Source organism: Bos taurus, chromosome 11 (assembly GCF_002263795.3).
Source record: "Bos taurus isolate L1 Dominette 01449 registration number 42190680 breed Hereford chromosome 11, ARS-UCD2.0, whole genome shotgun sequence".
Taxonomy (NCBI): domain Eukaryota; kingdom Metazoa; phylum Chordata; class Mammalia; order Artiodactyla; family Bovidae; genus Bos; species Bos taurus.
The window spans coordinates 46,915,020-46,929,964 of record NC_037338.1 but is presented as its reverse complement, the minus strand read 5'-3'; the positions used below and the strand labels follow the sequence as shown (position 1 = coordinate 46,929,964).

General features: G+C 49.9%; 1 protein-coding gene across 5 annotated transcripts in view; it reads left to right on the top strand.

Moving 5' to 3' along the window:
* PAX8 (paired box 8) overlaps positions 1–13,940 on the top strand; it is a 65,246-nt gene extending 51,306 nt beyond the window's left edge. For 4 of the 5 annotated variants that reach the window (XM_005212819.5, XM_005212820.5, XM_002691400.7 and 1 more), the window contains 3 exons: positions 4,183–4,284; positions 11,274–11,360; positions 12,809–13,940. In XM_005212819.5, the coding sequence (XP_005212876.1) occupies positions 4,183–4,284; positions 11,274–11,360; positions 12,809–12,885 (266 nt within the window). In that variant the 3' untranslated portion in view covers positions 12,886–13,940. The remainder of the gene's footprint in view (positions 1–4,182; positions 4,285–11,273; positions 11,361–12,808) is intronic. The other variant, XM_005212816.5, reaches the window with a different exon arrangement.
* The last annotated feature ends 1,005 nt before the right edge of the window (positions 13,941–14,945 follow it).

The following is a 14,945-nucleotide window of genomic DNA, read 5'->3' as shown; positions in this document are numbered from 1 at the left end:
GCTGTGCGGGATCTTTGTCACTGTGCATGTGATTTCTCTAGTTGGGGAGAGTGGGGACTACTCTCTCTGGTTGTGATTCTGGCTTCTCATTGCGGTGGCTCCTCTTGTTGTGGAGCTGTAGGCACACAGGCTTCAGTAGCTGCAGCTTGCTGGCCCTAGAACATAGGCTCAGTAGTTGTGGTGCACATGCTTAGCTGCTCCAAGGTATGTGGAATCTTCCCAGACCAGGGATTGAACCCATGTCCCCTGTATTGGCAGGTAAATTCTTATCCACTGGACCACCGAGGAAGTCCTACATCAGCTTCTTAAAAACAGAACTATTTTGAAAATATATTTGAGTGCAGGAGAGATGGAATTACAAACCAAAGATAAACTTATGGTGAAGAGCCTTAAAAATCAAGTCCAGAAAATAGGCTGTGAAGGCATGCCTCCACCTTATGGCTTCTGTAGTTTCATTTCTAAGAAGGTTGTAAAGTTCTTGGCTTTGGGGGAAGAAACCGAATATTTAAGGAATTGAAGCAGAGTCCTGGGGCTTCCCAGGTAGCATTAGTGGTAAAGAATCTGCCTGCAATGCAGGAGACACAGGTTCAAACACTGGGTTGGAAAGATCCCTTGGAGAAAGGAATGGCAACCCTCTCCAGTATTCTTGCCTGGGAAATCCCATGGAGAGAGGAGCCTGGTGGGCTACAGTCCATGGGGTCACAAAGAGTCAGACATGACTGAGCCACTAACACTTTCATTCTTTCCTGGGGACTAACAGAGAAGTTGAGGGTGAAGGATGTCCTGAAGACAGTCTCAGCCGGCTTTTCAAGGGGGCCAAGTTTCAGGGGAGGAAGCCTCCAGGAGTTGACGCTCCAGCATCTGACTCAGATACCTCTGTCCCACTGGGAGAAAATTAGGTGACTGAGAAGAAATGAAGATTAAAAATCACAGAATACAAGGGAGTAAAGCTGATGAAATTCAATTTCCAAGAGCATTTTAGTGGCTAGTTCTCATGGGATGGGACTGAGGGGGGCAACTGTGACTAAATTAAATTGTGGCTTAAGGAGAGCTTGTGTCCTGGTGCTCTTTCCCCCTGAGCTGTAGAGCTTAAGAAGCAGCAGGACCTGGTGATGGAAAAGGACAAGATGAGAGTAACATGAGAAGAGGAAATGTGGGACCACAGGGAGCCCCAGAGAGCACTAGGCCAATAACAGCTAATAGGTGGTCTGAGAGCCAATACTCACCCCCAACCCCAGTCATAGCAGAGCAGCCTCAGAATCCTTCTCAGCAGTGCAACAGGAAGCCCCCTACCAATCAAGTATTGGTTTAGGTGAACCCAGTGTACAATCTTTCATCTAACTGAGCTCTTCATAAGACAAATGAGAAGATGCAGGTCAGGGAAATTAAATACTGTCCTCCCTGGCCATAATCTAGACCCAGATGTCTGTCTGTCCATCTCTTGGAAGTAGGGAGGGAATAGGAAAGGGAAAAGGCTTCAGGGCTGAATTAGCCATCACCCTCTTCCATCACGCTCCTACTCATGTCCCATCCACCCTCTGTCCTCGATCTGCCCACATGGACTTCATGCCGCTCCTTGCCTCTCGTGGGCTCTAGTACCAGGGGCTTCATCCACGGGTCGAAGGGGCTGAGTCTGAGAGCTGATGGTATTGCAATCTTTTTTGAAGAAAGATCCAATTTTCTACCTGTGTCCCCCTCTCCTTCTCATTATACTGAAGCTCCTCTTCTCTCACCTGTGTTGCCAAGCCCTCGTTGGTTTAGGCCTGTGTCAAGTGAACTGAACGCATCTGTCAAATTCCAGCGGGTTCCACTCCGTTTGGTCCAGCACCAACCACTGCCAGACAGTATGCTCAAAACAAATTAGGAACTTAGGGAGTGGTGTTCATTTTTACCAAAACAGTCACACAGCTTTGAATCATGAACACCGATAGCCCTTTCCAATAAGATTTATTCTGTAAGGTTTCCCTTGGCATGTAATAATTTATAGAATGTGTCCATTGCATGAATCAGTGTGCACCTGTGGCATGAAATTGACTCTGAATGATGCTGATAACATGATGGTAATAGTAATAAGGTGTGTATGGCTACTTTCTTTTTTTTTTTTTTCTCATTTTACATGTGAAGAAGCTGAGGCTTGGGGCATGTAGGTGGCTGGTCTGAGGGCACTTGGAAAATTAGTTCTAGAAGCAGAATGAGGACTGAAGTCCTCCGATTTCTGGACTCTTCCCCCTAGAGGAAGGGTGGAAGTCCAGGAGGCCTGGTCTTGTCTGTTGAGCCCCCCAGGCTTGGCTCCAGTACCCCTCCCAGTCTGTCCTCCCTTGACTTAGCGCCTAGCCTTGCTAATTTACATTCTTGCTTACTGCTGTATCCCCAAATGCTTCTTAAAGTGCCCAGGATATCAGGATTAATTTTGTCAAATGAATGTCAATATTTGTCAAATGAATGAATTGTCTTCAAGGAGTCTCTAGAAATAGAGGTAAGGAGGCAGTTACTGCTGTATTGACAACTTACAGGGTTCCGTGAGAGGTACCTTCTCTTCCAGTGTTGGTAGGCACCCCCTAGAGGGTCTGACACAAGAAGGACCCCAGGGGTGGGGGTGGGGGACTGATGGAGGGAAAATTGGGCAAACAGTGCCGTGGTGGGGTGGACTTGGTAACCTGGTGACAGAGGCTCACAGGGAATCCATATGAGTCCTAGGAGAAAAGGCAACCCCCAGTGTGGAAAGAAGTAAAGGCATTTTGATAAAATGGTGATAATCTAATCCAGTGGTTCTCATTCAGAGGTGATTTTGCCACCCTGGCGTCATGTGACTATATCTGGAGACATTCCAGGTTGTCGCACTGGGTGGGAACTTACTGGCATCTAGAGGGTAGACCCCAGGGATGCTGTCCAACATCCTGTAATGCACAAGACAGCCTCCCCTCACCCCCCACTCCCCGCCACGGAGAATTATCTGGCCCCAAGTGTCAACGGGGATGAGGTTGGCAAACCTCCTATCTACCTTATAAACATCACCAAGAACTCAGACAACCAGATAATTTCATCATCAAACGGGGTGTTTTGAGAGCAAAGAGAGTGAAATGTGCATTCTTTGTATATATGCTGGGACAGTATTCATATCTGGGCAGATTGGGATGTCTTTTCACCTGGTCAAGAATCCTTGGGTGAGGGATGATCTTGTGGGCCTTCCAGATAGGGGGCCATGAAAGAAGGGACACGGGTAGGGGGAGGATTGTGGTTGTTGGTACGTGGTGTGGATGGAGAGAAATCAACAGGTTAAATGGGGTCTCCAGAATGGGAAGGCTTGACTGAGAGAGGAGAGGCAGAGCCAGAACTTCAGAACTTCATAGAGCAGCCTCCGTGTCACCAAGGCCAGCAGATTTCCCACAAATTATAGATAAACAAAGAGAGGGATACTTGTCTGTTTTGCTGAAAATAGTTCTTTTCAGGAATGGCATGGATAGATGTCAGTGGTTCAGGCTTGTGTAAACACTGCCTGTCAACCCACATGTCCTTTCCAGGTCAGGAATAGGCAACATGTTTCATGTCCCTTGCAGCTCTGATATGTTATATCCACCCGCAAGGCCAGGTTGAGGAGCAGAAACCCCATTCTGGCTCAGAGGCAGAGTGTGGTGATTGATTAACAATGTCTGCCACAGGTCCAGAAAAGGACAGTGATGGGCCAACCAGCCGCCTCTTTGCCATCCCTTCACAGGGCCTTGACCTTGGTTCTCCTGGGAGCTGGGGCTGAAAGGGTGGCCAGTGGCCAGTGGCCTCTAATGTGTTTATTTCGGCCCACTGTGCTGGCTGCTATGCGAATGCCACAGGGGACCACAAAGACCTAGAAGACATAGCCCCCAGCCTCCTTCCAGTACCATGACATCATTATGGATGACTAAGATTCTTGTCAATAAAATAATTGGAGGATAGGGAATAATAGAGGCCTGTAATAGCCAGCCCCCCACCACTACATGGTGGAGCCCGTGGCCTGGTGAAGGCCCACTGAGTAGAGAGGAGCTTGGGCTCAGAGAAGGAGAGGGGAGGGAGGAAGTAAGTCCAGAGAATGGCTTGGGAGAGAGTGGGAGTGGCAGAGGGCAGGTTTGCAGAGCCTCCGCGGAGCAAGACAGTAAGTACAGGAGCCCACAGTGGCCTGCCTGATAATGCTTTGCTGTATTTTTTCAGGGCGAGAGATGGTGGGCCCCACACTGCCTGGATACCCACCCCACATCCCCACCAGTGGACAGGGCAGCTATGCCTCTTCTGCCATCGCAGGCATGGTGGCAGGTAAGGGGTGGGGCTGGGCAGGAGGGGAAACATTGTAAAGAGGAAGTGGTGGCCACAGGTGGAGCAAGAGGGTACAAGAGGTAGGATGTGCCCCATGCATAGACTTTCTGAAGGACACTGAAGGATGGACCAAGGGATGCAGCTCCTTGTAAACACCTGGAGAAAAGACTCCAGTGCAGTCCTGGCCCCTTAACTCTCCCTCCAGCTCAGCCCCCTTCTTCCCAAAGGCTCTCTATTTCCCATCATGATGCAAAGGGAGAGGCTGAGACAGACTAACATTCAAATCAGAGCTCTGCTATTTCTTCCAGTGATTCAGTAAGCCTTCATAGGGAGTCATCTGGGAGCCATTAGAACAATGGAGGTAAACCTAAGCCCAGCTCTTAAGCACCCTGTGGTCTCCCATTTACCTCTAATGAATCCTGGTTTACCCTTTCTGAAAAATATGAGTGTGAATGGTGTTGGTGATGATGGCGATGAAGATGGTTGAAATATCCTTCTTCACACCTCACATTTATTCAACCATGCACAGTCAGGACCCATGGCTTGAGTATTCCAAAGGTACTAGAGTGTGAGATGAGCAGGGAGTATGTCTCCATCATCACTTGGACAGTCCTGGAATCCTCCCCAACAGTCCTGGGGGTCTCTTTGTCTGACAGGATGATCATCACCCAGCAGTGACCTGGGGTATCAAGGTCTGGACAAGTGAGAACAATGGGAGTTTCTCTGGGTGCATCTCATTCTTTTAGGAACCCTACAGGGAGAACCTCAGAATGGATAGGATGGAGCCATATGCATAGGGTCCCTGGTGGTTCAGATGGTAAAGAATCTGCCTGCAATGCAGGAGACCTGGGTTCAATCCCTATGTGGAGAAGGGAATGGCTACCCACTCCAGAATTCGATGGACAGAGGAGCCTAGAGGGCTACAGTGCATAGGATTGCAAAGAGTCAGACAGACCTGACTGAGCAGCTGACACTTTCAGAGCCATTTGCACTGCCCAGAGAGGTCTGAGGACCCGGAGCTTCTGAAAGGGGCTCTGAATCAGGGCATCTGTGACCCCGCTTCTCCCCACCAGCCTACCTGCCTCTGACTCCAGAGACTCAAGGCCTTCACCCAGGCCTGCTTCCCCTCCCCCGCCAGCAGGGGTTATTCTTTACCAGCCACCCACTGTGGGCGCCCTGTGCGAGGCAGGTGGGCCGGGCGCTCCTGGGCAGAGGGAGGGGACGGAGGAGGGAGGGAGGGAAGGAGACTCTGGGCTCCCTGGGAACCCGCTGAGCTGGCACTTGTTGCTGCCTGGTTACCGTGGCGATGTGCTTAATGCAGCGTTGAAAATACAGAATACTGACTCCTCTCTCCCTCCTGGCCCCAGACTCCCTCCCTCCCTCCCTTCCTCTTCTGGAGCGTGAAATGAGATTGGTCAAGATAAAAAAGGAAAAGATTCGGTTATTTTTTTAAGAGTGTGGATAATGGGGCCTCTCAATCACAATCCCAGGCTCCAGTCAGTGCCCCCATCCCCCTTCCAACCTCTCCACCTTTCCCTGCCGCCTGCTTAGAGGAGGAGGAAGAGACAGAAAGCCCAGGGCTTTTCTCTTAATTATGAATCATTTCCCGGGGGCAGGCCCAGGGCACAGGGTTCCTGGGGCCCAGAGTGTGACCTGTGAGGTAGCTGGGAGGCTCGGGCCTCTCATCAAAGTCTCCCAGGTGGTTTCTCTAAAGACCTCATCCTGAGTGGGTGTTGCAGAAAAAAGAAATAATAATAACACAAGTACACCGTGGACCACAAGTGAATTCCAAGAGGGGGTTTGCCTGGCAAGGTGGATGGGCACCCAGTAAGTTTCATGCAAATTAGTTTTTATAAAATGCAATGTTATTTAAACGCATCCCTTAGTTCCTAGTAACTCGGTGGTGCAAATGAATTCTTAAGGAATTTTTTGGTAGAAAAGTATTTGTCCATTTCTTACCAGTGGTTACAATCTCCTGATTGATTGAAGGGGGTTTCTTCCATTAAAATCAAACTTTCATTGAGCACCTAACTGCGTTCGAGATAGATACAAAATGCTCTCAGCAAGGCATGCTAGTGGGGTCTTCAGTCAGAGAAGGACAGAAGAGATCATTTGTTTGCATTTTCTGGGTGCCTGGCCATTCGTAGGTATAAGTTTATTTCTCATTGAATCCTCACCATAAGACTGGAGCATTGATATAATCTTAGGTTTATGTAGATAAGGAACCAAGCTTAGAAAAGCAAAGTGGTGTGCTTGGGGATCATAATCATAATCATACTAAGTGGCTGGGTTGTTCACACACTATTCTTTTGATTTTCAAATCTTGCATTCTTTCTGCTACACCACGCTGCCTCCCATCATATCAGAAGTAACCACATGAGCTATAAGAGAGCGACACAGGAATAAGACCAAGGCACAGATTTCTCTTGTCTATTCATCTTCTGTTTTCCCTTCTAATTGTTGCTGTTACTGTTCCTGCCCTGTTAATACTGTTAATGGCCCTCTTAGCAGTTTTGGAGCTGAACAACAACTCCAATAGAAGGATACACCCATCTATCTCTCCATCTTTCCATACATTCATCTTTCACACATTTTCCCCATATATCCATGCATATTCTTATCCATCCTTCCATCAGTCTGTCACTCAGTCTTCTATTCATCTTTCCTTTATCCATCCTTTCTTCCATCCATCTACCCATTTTTCTATTCATGCATCCATCCATTCATCTCTTCACCCATCTTTCCATTCATCCATCCATAATTCAATTCATTCATCCATTCTTCTGTCAATTCAACCTTCTATTCATCTTTTCTTCACCCATCCTTTCTCCCATCCATTCATCTGTCTTTCATCATCCATCCATCCTTTAGTTCATCTATTCAACCTTTTATCCCTCTATTCATCCTTCCATGCACCTTTTCATACATCTGTCCTTTCTTTTATCCATTATCCATACTTCTGTCACCCACCCTTTCAACCATCCTTGCATCCTTGCATCCATTTACTACTTTTCACTTAACAAATAGGAGTTGAGATTCTCTGGTATGGGATGCAGTGACCAAGCCAGGTCCATCTGTTTATGGAGCTTACAGCCTAACAGTGGAGAAAAAAGTATAGTAAACAAGTCAACGAATGAATCAACAAGATAATTTCAGATAGCGATAAACTCTGGTTCAGACAATAAAATGGGATGATGTAATAAAGAGCTGCAGGGAGAGAAGATAACTACTTTAGATTGGGTGATCAGGAGAGGCCTCTCTGAGAAGGTGTTCAGAGTGGTCAGCCAAGTGATAAACTGGGGCAGGCCATCCCCAGCCCAAAAGAACAGCAAGTGCAAAGGCCCCAAGGTAGGAGCTAGTAGTGTAGCATGATCACACATGGGAAGAGTGTGAGTATAACTGAGAACAGCGAGTGAGTGTGAAAAGCACTACACAATGAAGAGATATTGGTAGTGGTGGGGGGGGCGGGGTCAAATTTTAAGACTACCTGGGTCACTGGGAAATCAGATGGTAGATGGCCAGAAGAGGATACCTAGAGACCACTTAGGGGAGGGACAGTTGCAGTGGTTGATACAGGACATGACAATGGCGTGCGCCAGGTAAGTAGCAGGGAAGGAGGAGAAGAGAGACATTGAGGGTGTAATGTATTTTGGTGGTGGAGCCAATAGCACTTACTAGTGAATTGGCCATAGGGGTTTAATGACAGAGGAAACAAGGATAAGTTTGAAGTTTGGGAAAAGGCATGGGTGGTGGTGGCAAGTATGTATGTGAGAGCAGAAGAGGAAATGGTAGAGTATTTGGCATATGGAAGTCAAGGATTCTACTGGGCCATATTAGGATTGAGACACCTCCTAGATAACCAGTTTAATACATCAGTAGGCACATGATGTATATCTATAGTTGGGAAAGACTAGGACATACATTTCAGCCATTCTGCAGAACTGTTATTTAATGCTTAAGGGATTATGCAAGGTCACCAGAAACAGGATGTGGATGGAAAATCACAGAAGGCTCACAAACCAAGCTCTGGGGTCCTTCAACATTTAGAGATATAGCAGAGAAGGAACCAACAAGGTAAGAGAGCAGGAAAGGCCAGTGGGTTAGGTGGCAAACCAGGGGACTTGGCACCATGAAACCCAAAGGCAGGGAGGGAGTGATGAACTGAATCAGAGTCAGCCAAGTGACCTTTGGAGTGATCAGGGTAGAGGTGGTAGGGATTTGAAGGGATCAGCGTTGGCCTGACTGGAGGGGGGATGAGGAGGTGAGGGCAGAGACCATGGAGCAGAGAAGGGCTGTGAGCTGCAGAGAAATGTGGGCTAAGAAGAGGATTTTTAAAAGAGAAAATAGCAGAGCCTGTTGGCTGACTAGGGGAATGATGAATTGGAAAGGGAGATGTTGACAAAGAGTGAAGAGAAGGGGTAAATTATGAGGGCCCAATCCATGGAAAGATGAGTGGGGTAGGATGCAGAGCAAAGAGGACAGGTTGGCCTCTCGTGAGAGCAAGGACATTTCATCTGCCGTGGATGAAGGTGGGATGACGGACCTGATGGTGAAAGGATGCTGCACCTAGGGGTGTACCACCTCCTCAGCCCCATCCTCTCCTCCACTACTGTGTGACAAGAGCACATAGGTACCCTGCAAGTGTGTGCTGGATTAATGAACAAGCAAGCGAGTGAGTGAATGCATGAATAAGCGACACAGTGAGGGGCAAATACGGTGGATTTTCCACATTTCTTCCTGTCCTTTGGAGCTGGCTGAGGTTGGCATTGGCTGGGGTAGGGTCAAGGCCTGAGAGCATTGCTAAGGTATAATTGGCTTTCTTCAAGGATGCACTGAAACCGAGGAGTGGGGTACACCAGCAGTACACAAAGCAGATCACATTGTGAATACAAGAAAGAGCAGTGGAGTAGGTACCAGAGGCCGGGGTCCTAGAAGGTTCTAAGGGAGCATGTGGCCTGGGGCAATGTCTTTCCCTCTCTGGGCAGCAGTTTCTTCATTTCTGAAACGAATGGTTGGATGAGGTCATTTCTTAGTTTCTTTCTTTCTCTTTTTAATCCCTTTGCTTTTTTTCCTCCCTCCTTTCTCTTCTTCCATGTATTTGTTGTTCATCTGACCTGTGTTAGATTAATCCCTGCCCCTAATGAACTTCCTGTGTTACTGCCTGTCACTAATGCCCTGGACAAGGACCCAGAAGCCTTCCTCTCCTTCAGGCTCTTCCTCCTCGCTTCCATTCCTCCTGTGTAATTGCCTACCTCTCTGGCAGGAAATCAGCACCCACTGACCCCAACTCAGGCTTTAACACTGGTTGGATGATGGATGCGGGGCTCTGGTGAGCTTTATTTTTGTGCCTGCCTAATGGGGAAATCATAAACGCTGGCATTCCTTGCCTGCTTCTTCTGTTCCAAGAGTGGTGCCATAAACATTTGATGTATGTTATCAAATTGAATCCTCCCCACAACCCCATGAGATAGGGGCAATAATCTGCCCCATTTGACAGATGAGGAAACTAAGGCTCAGAGCAGCTCAGTGACTTGTCCAAGGTTGCACAACTCGGAAGTGGGGCACAGAGATTTGGCTCCAGGCAGGCCAGCTCCAGAGCCAGGCAGCTTCGAGCCCCACTCCCAGAGTCTGGGAATGAGTTCAGGAGCCAAAGAAGGCACTTGACTTGTAACAGCAGATGAGATTCTGGAAGGCGGTGTGGACATTCATTGGAGTTCAGGATTGGTGGAAACCTGGCTTTGTGGATGGAACTGTCTCCCAAGTGCATAAATGGATGATCTGGAATTTCGAGTGAAGACCTCTCAGGTCAACTTCTCCTTTGCCATTTCCCATCTGTGGGATTGAGGCTAACTCCTTACTCACGCTGCACTCCAGTTTCCTCTTCTATAAATTGGCGTTATTGATGGGCGCCTCCCAGTTGTGAGAGTAAAGGAACATCGAGTGTGGGAAAGTGCTTTGCCAACCGTAAGCTCCGTCTGAGTTCCAGCAGTAATTGCGGTGGTCTGCTTTGTTATTTAAGGGAATTCTTAAGTCATTTCTTTGGTAAGTAATTCTAGTGAGGCCAAGAATCCACTCACAGAAACAGGTGATCTGATTTGCTTTGTGTAAGTCGTGTGCTGAGTTTTCTTCAAGTGGCAGGTTTGAGATGGGACAAGAGTCTCTTCAGAGGAAGTCTCAGGCCCCACATGCTCTCCAGGCCCCTCCCCTTTTCTGCCTTTCATCCTCTGCACCCATCCCCAACCACACACACACACACACACACACACACTCTCTCTCTCTCTCTCCCCGCTCTGTAACAAAGCATATTGAAGGAGGCTACAAAGAACCCGCCTGCCAATACAGGAGACGTGGGTTGGGAAGATCCCCTGGGGAAAGAAACAGCAACCCACTCCAGTATTCTTGCCTGGAAAATCCTATGGGCTGAGAAGCCTGGCAGACTGCAGTCCATGGGGTCGCAAGAGTCAGACACGATTTAGTGATTAAACAACAACAGCACAGTTTATACTCCCTTGAGTTCTTCCTTGACCTCTAACCTCTGTCACTCACATTGACCCCTCCTGGAAAGACCTTTCTACAGAAGGTCCAGGCAGCAGCAGAAATGGTTAGAACCTGGAACCTGGAGTCACAGCACAGCTTTCAAATTCCACCAAACCCTGCAGCTGTGTGAGCTACAGATCCCCAAGTCTCTGTTTCCTCATCTGGAAAACAGGCATCATAATAACATCTACCTCCTGGGGTTCCTGTGAGAGCTGTCGTGTCAGGGTGGTACCCCCAGTCCCTGACGGAAAAGGCACTGCCCCCCAAAGGAATGCAGACGGAGGGGCCTCCAAAGGGCTCTTGGAGGGGTCTCCTGAGCTCCCACTGTCCCTGCCCTGGCCCCGTCTGTCCCCCAGGGCTTGCTGTGTCCACCCTGCAGACCCTCATCCCCCAGACCCAGCCCTCAGGCTGTGAATCCACCTCATGGGTCTCTCACTGTGTGCCTCCCACAGGAAGCGAATACTCTGGCAACGCCTACGGCCACACCCCCTACTCCTCCTACAGCGAGGCCTGGCGCTTCCCCAACTCCAGCTTACTGAGTAAGTTTGCCTTTGGGACTGTCACAGGCCCTCCACTGTTCGGGGTGGGTGGAGGTGCTAGGTTGGACCAAAGTGGTCTGAGAGCTGGGAATCCCCAGTTCGATGGAGGGCCTGGAGAGACAGGTGTTATTCATAATCCGAGCAGGTCAGGGAAAGGCAGGGTACCAAGTTGTCTGGGGGGAGAGGCGGAGGGGAGACTTCTGGGCATCACTCACTTCTCTGTCCTGAGGCCATGTCTGTTAAATCTTTGTTTTGTGTAAGATTCAGGGCTCAGGCTTTGGGAGGGCGGGGGTGGAGGGGACATCTCTGCAGGATGGACAGGCTAAGAAAGTTCCACGGGGAGGGCACGTGTCTGTGCCCCTCCACATCTTGGAGGGTGCCTAGGGGAGTGCCAGCAACCCTCCTGCTGGGGAGCGTGCTGATTGCAAACAGTGCCATCCTGTCGCTCTCATTAACCATCTAAGTGGCTCGAAAATACTCTTGATTCAGCCCCAAAGCCCTTACACAGAGACCCTCTGTTCCACCATATTCCTGATATTTGGCTTGAGATGTGGGCAGCAGCCTTCAGTATGGAGGTCTAGATAGTGAACTGGACTGCAGGGCTTCTCATCGGCCCCTCTTCCCCTGGGCCGGGGTTGGGTTGAGAAACCAAGGAAATCAGGAAACCAAGCCCCATAAATGAATGTGAGGGATCCCACTGGAGTCTCCACGAAGGGGTGACCTGGAGGGTTTGGGAGCAAACCTGAGCCTGTAGAAGCCGTAGCACAGTGCAGCTGACCCCAGGGGTCTCCATTCCCAAGATCCCCCCTCTCTCCTCCTGTTACCTCCTCATGTTCCAGGAATGACTAGGAAGCTGACTGACTTGAGCTCTGTTTGCCATGTGAGTTCAAGCCACCCTTTTGTCCAGTTCAGCTCAGAAAGATGAGAGCATAGAGCTGTGCCCTCCCCATGGAACTTCCCCTGGCTGTCCATCCTGTGGGTGTGCAGAGCAGCCTGGAGGAGGCTCTCAAATCCACATATCCCTTGAGCAGTCAGCTTTCCATCCCCGCTGGTTCCTAAGATCCTCTGATCTTGTGCCTTTTGGGCAAGGCCGGGGAACACCCAGCGATCCCCCAGTCAGTACTTGATTCTTCAGGGCTCCAGGCGTAACTTCTCTTTCTTGCCCTCTCTCAATGCAAGGGTGCTGAAGGTCAAAGGAATCGTGGGGAGGGGAGGGGCAAGAAGCCACTGTTCTCCTTCTGGCCAGAAACTCAAAGGTGAGCCTAGAGAAGGAGGAAATAAGGGCCAGAGAGGAGTTAATCTTTGATGATCAGATAGGCCAGAGGGATCAATGATTAACTCACGCTGTCTTAAAGGTTAGCAGAGGCAGGGGGAGGCTATGGTGCAATTTTTTTCTTCTGACCGGCAGTGTTGTTGTTCTTTTTTTTTTTTTTTTTGAACTTATCCAGGTTCCCCATATTATTACAGTTCCACATCAAGGCCGAGTGCACCGCCCACCACCGCCACGGCCTTTGACCATCTGTAGTTGCCATGGGGACAGTGGGAGCGACCGAGCCACGGGAGGACTCAGCCTGGGACAGGCCCCCGAGAGTCACACAAAGGAATCTTTATTTATTACATGAAAAATAACCACAAATCCAGCACTGCGGCTCCCTCCCTGTGTGGGTGATTCAGTGAACCATGAGAGACAGGACGATGGTGGAGGAGACGCCTCTGGTCCTCCGGGACTCCTTAATGAGGGACAAGAGTCCCAGGGGGACAGACTGTCCCATTCCAAAGAGACAGAATCGGAGGAGAAATGTGGACAAGAGAGCTGGAGAGAGATGGCCCTTGGGGCCCACAGCGGGCTCTGGGGCGCACAGAGGCGCCTCTGTGGCTCCACTGTCGACACGCTCTAATGGCCATGGGCTGTGAGCACTTCTGCCCAGCCTGCAGCCACAGTGGGTGCGCAGGCTCACCCCCACTGCCACCCTGAGAGGCACCACCTTCTCTATGCAGCTTGCTTGGCTCTTCCTGCTCGTCCCTCCTGGTCACGGGCTCAACCCTGGGTCCAGCCAACCAGGAGCTCCACCCGGTGGTCAAGGTGGTCAGCCGCCTGCCTTCCCCTTACCTGCTGCTGTGAATGTACCAATTCCATCCCAGGAGCTCCCCCGCAGTGGAGAATCCACCCCTCTCCTTGGCAGCCAGACCAGCCCATTACAGCTGGAGACAGACATTCCAAAGCACCCCTCCCACCCCGCCCTAGGCTCTGCGGGGTGGGGTGCAGCCCTGCCCAGAGTAGAACCAGGCATGTAACTGGGGACCCTGCCTTCTGCTCCCAACAGCCCTGCCAAACCCACAGCTACTGAGAGACCCTGACACAAACCCGCCTACAGTTCCCTCTCTGGGCCCCACAGCTCCCACCCCCGCCCCCACCAGGCCTGACTGTAAATACTGTAAATGAGCCTCAGCTTAAGTCAAACTACCCCTTTCCTCTCAGTGTCGTTTCCCTGCCATGTCCGGCTTCTCTCCTTGAAGCTTCTTTCTTTTTTAAAAGACAACCCACCATTGCCATATGACTCAATAAACCATTGCTCTTGGTCTCTGGCTTTGGGTTGACTGGGTAGGAGGAACCCTGTGACAGGGTTTTCTCAGAAAACCTCAGAGCCTAGCAGCCAATGAACTCATATTGGGGCTGCATGTTGAAAGGACTACTATTGTTCGGGAGAACTCTGACTTAGCATTCTGCCCCAGGGAGATGTTCGGCGCCAGGCACACCACTACCCCAAGCTTTGATTGTTCCATCTCTGAGTCAATGAGAGCAGAAAATAAGCAAGTGGCCTGGTGTCTGACCAATCACAGACTCCCCACAGGTGGTGGCTGCTGTTACTTACAGGAAGCCAAAGAATCAGCCAGGAAGGCTGGTGACAGATCCAGGAACAGCGCCACAGGGGAGCCTGCATAAACAGCTCTTAGGATCCCTGAGGTGTGAGAGGAGGGAAGGGAGAAGACAATTATTGGGCTCAGCTGCCTGGGAAAGTGTTGAGAGTGTCAGTCACTCAGTCATCTCCAACTCTTTGTGACCCCACGGACTGTAGCCTGCCAGGCTCCCCTGTCTGTGGTACTGTCCAGGCAAGCATACTGGAGTGGATTGCCATTCCCTTCTCCAGGAGATCTTCCCAACCCAGGGATTGAACCAGGGTCTCCTGCATTGCAGGGACATTCTTTACCGTCTGAGCCACCAGGAGCTGCATGGGATCCTCACATAAATGAACCTGGGATTTGCCCTATTTTACATATGGAGAAACTGAGGCTCAGAAAATAAATAACTTGGCTGAGGCAGGAAGTGGTAGATCAAAACCTCTTACCTTAAGTCTAACACTTCGGCTTAGCACCACGGGCGCTCATCAGGGATACCAGGGACCCAAGGGAGATCCAGGGACTACCCCTGAGAGTCTAATATCTTTTGGCTTGGTTCCTAAGTATTGGGTTGGCCAAACCGAATGAACTTTTGGGCCAACCCAATATTTGGCAATATTGGACATCCCAGGTGGGGCTAGTGGTAAAGCACTTGCCTGCCAATTCAGGAGACGTAAGAGACTTGAG